General features: G+C 49.4%; 1 protein-coding gene across 1 annotated transcript in view; it reads left to right on the forward strand.

The window, feature by feature from the left end:
- FRMD4A (FERM domain containing 4A) overlaps positions 1-3343 on the forward strand; it is a 180466-nt gene that overhangs the window by 169872 nt on the left and 7251 nt on the right. The window contains exon 22 of the mRNA XM_017807716.1: positions 2012-2160. Coding sequence (XP_017663205.1) covers positions 2012-2160 — 149 coding nt within the window. The remainder of the gene's footprint in view (positions 1-2011; positions 2161-3343) is intronic.

Raw genomic sequence — 3343 nt, forward strand, 5'->3', positions numbered from 1 at the left:
GGGGTTTTGGGTGAGGGCACTAGGGGCTGAAGGTGATGAAACCATGAGGAGCATCACTCTTCGTAAGCACAGCAAGGGGAACGATGAAGCAAGCAAGGGTTCAGCACAGACTAGGAGAATGTGTGTCTTCAGTGAGAAAAAAAGCATGAGAAAGGTTAACTGGGGGCATCCCAACCCCTTCACCCCCCACAAAAATGTTTGAGTGATGACATCTTTGTGCACTGCAGAGACTTGGTTTTCCCATGCAGTTCCAATAGCTCTGCTAATAATATCCTGAAAATCAGAGTGAGAAGTTTGTGCAGTATTGCACTTCTCTGTGCTGTTAATATTAATGGTAAGAAAACAGTCAAATTCATTACACTTAGAAGGCCACAGTGTGCTGTGAAACAGTCCAAGGTTAAATATTTACTGGCTATCAGTCACCACTGGACAAACCAGTGTGGACAGATCAAGGACTGCTCAAAACCTGAGCCACACACCTCAGCCTTGGCTTGCCACTGGCCCTCATGGCCTCCCTGGGCCAACCAGTGTCCACCCATGCTGGCTCTTGGCTCTCAGACATCCCAGCTTGTCTCCTGGTCCATGGTGACCACCACACTGGCACCAGTGGGGCCCTGTACTCTCTGCCAGCTCCAGAGCTGGTTGGACACAGGCTCCTCATGGGCCACTGACAGCTTCCTGAGAAGAGGCTGATTTATGTGTGGTGCCAACGCTCACAGGAGGACCAGGTGTGGCCCAAGACATAACTGAGCAGCTGCTGGAATCATCCTATGTCTCCCTATGAAAATCTGTCTTCTTCACTTTGGTTGATGGGCATTTCTGTTCCATGCAGCAACAGAGAATGCTAGAACACTGGAAAGCTTTGCCTTGGTGGGCTTTGGAAACCTTACCAGTTCAGGAAAATGTGGGATTGGGGTGAATGAATGTGAAAATCACTGTTAGTCAGTCCATTCCCCCACCCATCTGGGTCTTTAAACCTAAATGTGATACCTGGGCAGCACAGGGGGAAGTGTGCTCAGTAATCACAGCTTGTCCTGCCCAGCTGGCAGCATAGATTGGTTTTGTGGATAGAGTCCATTCTCAGTCACAGCTCTGGGAGAACACTGACCTTAGGGGCTGTCAGCTCCAAGGAGCAGATTAAAATTTGGTTTTCACTTCCAGTGTCATTTGGAGCAACTAAAGAATTTCACAGCACAGAAGGGGATGCCAGGTAGAAATCTCCATCATTTCAGCTGCTCAGCCCTAGCTGATAGTTCTACTGGACTGCACACTGTCCTTCAAAGAGGATCAGACTTCTAGGCATGTATTAACTTCAGAGGGTCAACACTGTGTGGACTTGAGGAGGAGGAAGGATTAGTCAGGTGGATTTACAAGCTGGATCCTCACCAGGGAAACTCCCTCAAGAACTGCTGCCCATTTTTAGTTCAGCTTGCTTTTGTTTTCATTGGAGTAAGATAACCCTTTCTGTGGTCCCACAGTGAACTGTCAGCAAAGCCAAACTTCACCTTTTACAAATGCATGGTGAAAGGTGGTTGTAGCCTTTTGAAATCTTCAGAACTGCCTTCCTCCTTTGCACATGAAGCTGTGTACTTGACCAGACTGGCCACTGCCAGCCCTGGCTCCTAGGGACACAGAGCATCTCCCACCATCCCTGGAAGCAGGAGGCTGAGCCTGACAGGCTGAGCTTGTCCAGTTCAGGACCCATGGAGTCAAGGCATCAGGAAATCCAAGCTTCCATGCTGCGAGAAGTGTGGTGTCTCCCAGGCAGGCTCAGGAGAGTCAGGGTGGCTGTATTGAGCTGGAGGCCAGGCTGAAATGCAGCCTTCCTGCAGAGCCGGGGCCAGATCCAGCCCGTGACACGCAGCAGTGTCAGCAGTAGGCTGGTGCTCCTGTGCCATGTTCGGGCACAGTCACCCAGGAACAGGGTGAGGTCTGTCCTAGGCTGTGTTTACTCACAGCCAGACATGTTTCTGCTGGTCTGACCAGATGATTCTTCTGAACCACCCTGACCCTTGTGCCCTCTCCTCACTGGTTGTTTTTCTCCACCCTTGGTTGTTTTCCAGCTGCCTTACCTCACAGCCAGAGGAGTTCCACGCCGTCGAGTGAACTTGCAGCCACACCGCCGGGCAGTCCCCACCACATTCTCACGTGGCAGACTGGGTGAGTGTCCGTGGGATCAGGTTAGAGAATCCACCTCAGTGCCGGTGGGAAAAACCTCCCCACACACAAGCACAGGGAGAGCACAGATATGGGGAATATTTTCCATAGCCTGCACCTGCACAGAGCATTTCCAGTCTCCCATCCATGCTCTCTTGGTGGTGGAGCTCTGGTTTGGGCTGAACGAGACATGGCTGTGCCATCCACACCCAGCAGCACCGCTCCGAGCAGTGCTGGATCCACAGGGAAAGAAGCCTTGCAGGTTCCTCCTGCTTGGACAGTCTCCTTCCTCCAATTGTCATATGTTGAAATAGCTGATATTTCTTTTTTAGCAGCCATCACGCTGGCTGTCTACACCAAGACCTTGTTGTAAAGGCAAGGTTCAGTGCCTGCCGTGCCTGTGTGTGCAGCAACCAGGTTTTCCTGCTCAGTTTTCCCCAGCAATGGTCTTCATGACTGTTAAGTGTGTCTTTTTTCAGCTACCACTAACCTGCAATGCTTCACCAAAGTGTGAGTCATTACACAGAGGTAGCCATTACTCATGTAAATATAGTAATTGGGTTCTTTAGCACCTCTTTGCAAGGCAGGGAGTTCCAGGAGTAAACAAACAGCCATTTGCAAGCTCCCAGGGGTATTCTCTAGCAATCGCCTGTAATTCTGTCCTGCCACATGAAATAAAGGTCATTTCCTGATCCCGACTAACTCAGCACATCCCAGATTGTGGGATGAGATTTTGGTGAGATCAGCTGGAACTGAGACTACAGTCCTCAAAATACCCTAATCCCTTGAATAGGAAAAAGGATCTAATCACCCGAGTCATGAATTGGGACTGGTAACTTTGCAAATATTTCACTGTGCAGCCACTGGAAAATCTCATGCTCTTTGATAACCTGGTCACCTATGACCAGGCTTGACCTCTGGTTTTACTCCAGCACCGCTTATGACTGCACTTTAAATTGGAGATGAGGAGAACCATAACCACAACCCCTTAGGCCTACTTGGATTTTAAATTCACACATTTGACATCCAGCCGCACATGGTCTTTGCATGTGCTTTCAGCTTGAGAACAGGAAAGTGTTCCTGGTCCCATTTCACAAAAAGTCAAGGGATAGCAAGATAGGCAAAATGGCACCTACCTTTACCATACATTGAAATTTCTACAACTAAGGGTTTGAGTCTAGACTCA

This window comes from Lepidothrix coronata, unplaced genomic scaffold (genome assembly GCF_001604755.1).
Source record: "Lepidothrix coronata isolate B3197 unplaced genomic scaffold, Lepidothrix_coronata-1.0 Scaffold20, whole genome shotgun sequence".
NCBI classification, from domain to species: Eukaryota; Metazoa; Chordata; class Aves; order Passeriformes; family Pipridae; genus Lepidothrix; species Lepidothrix coronata.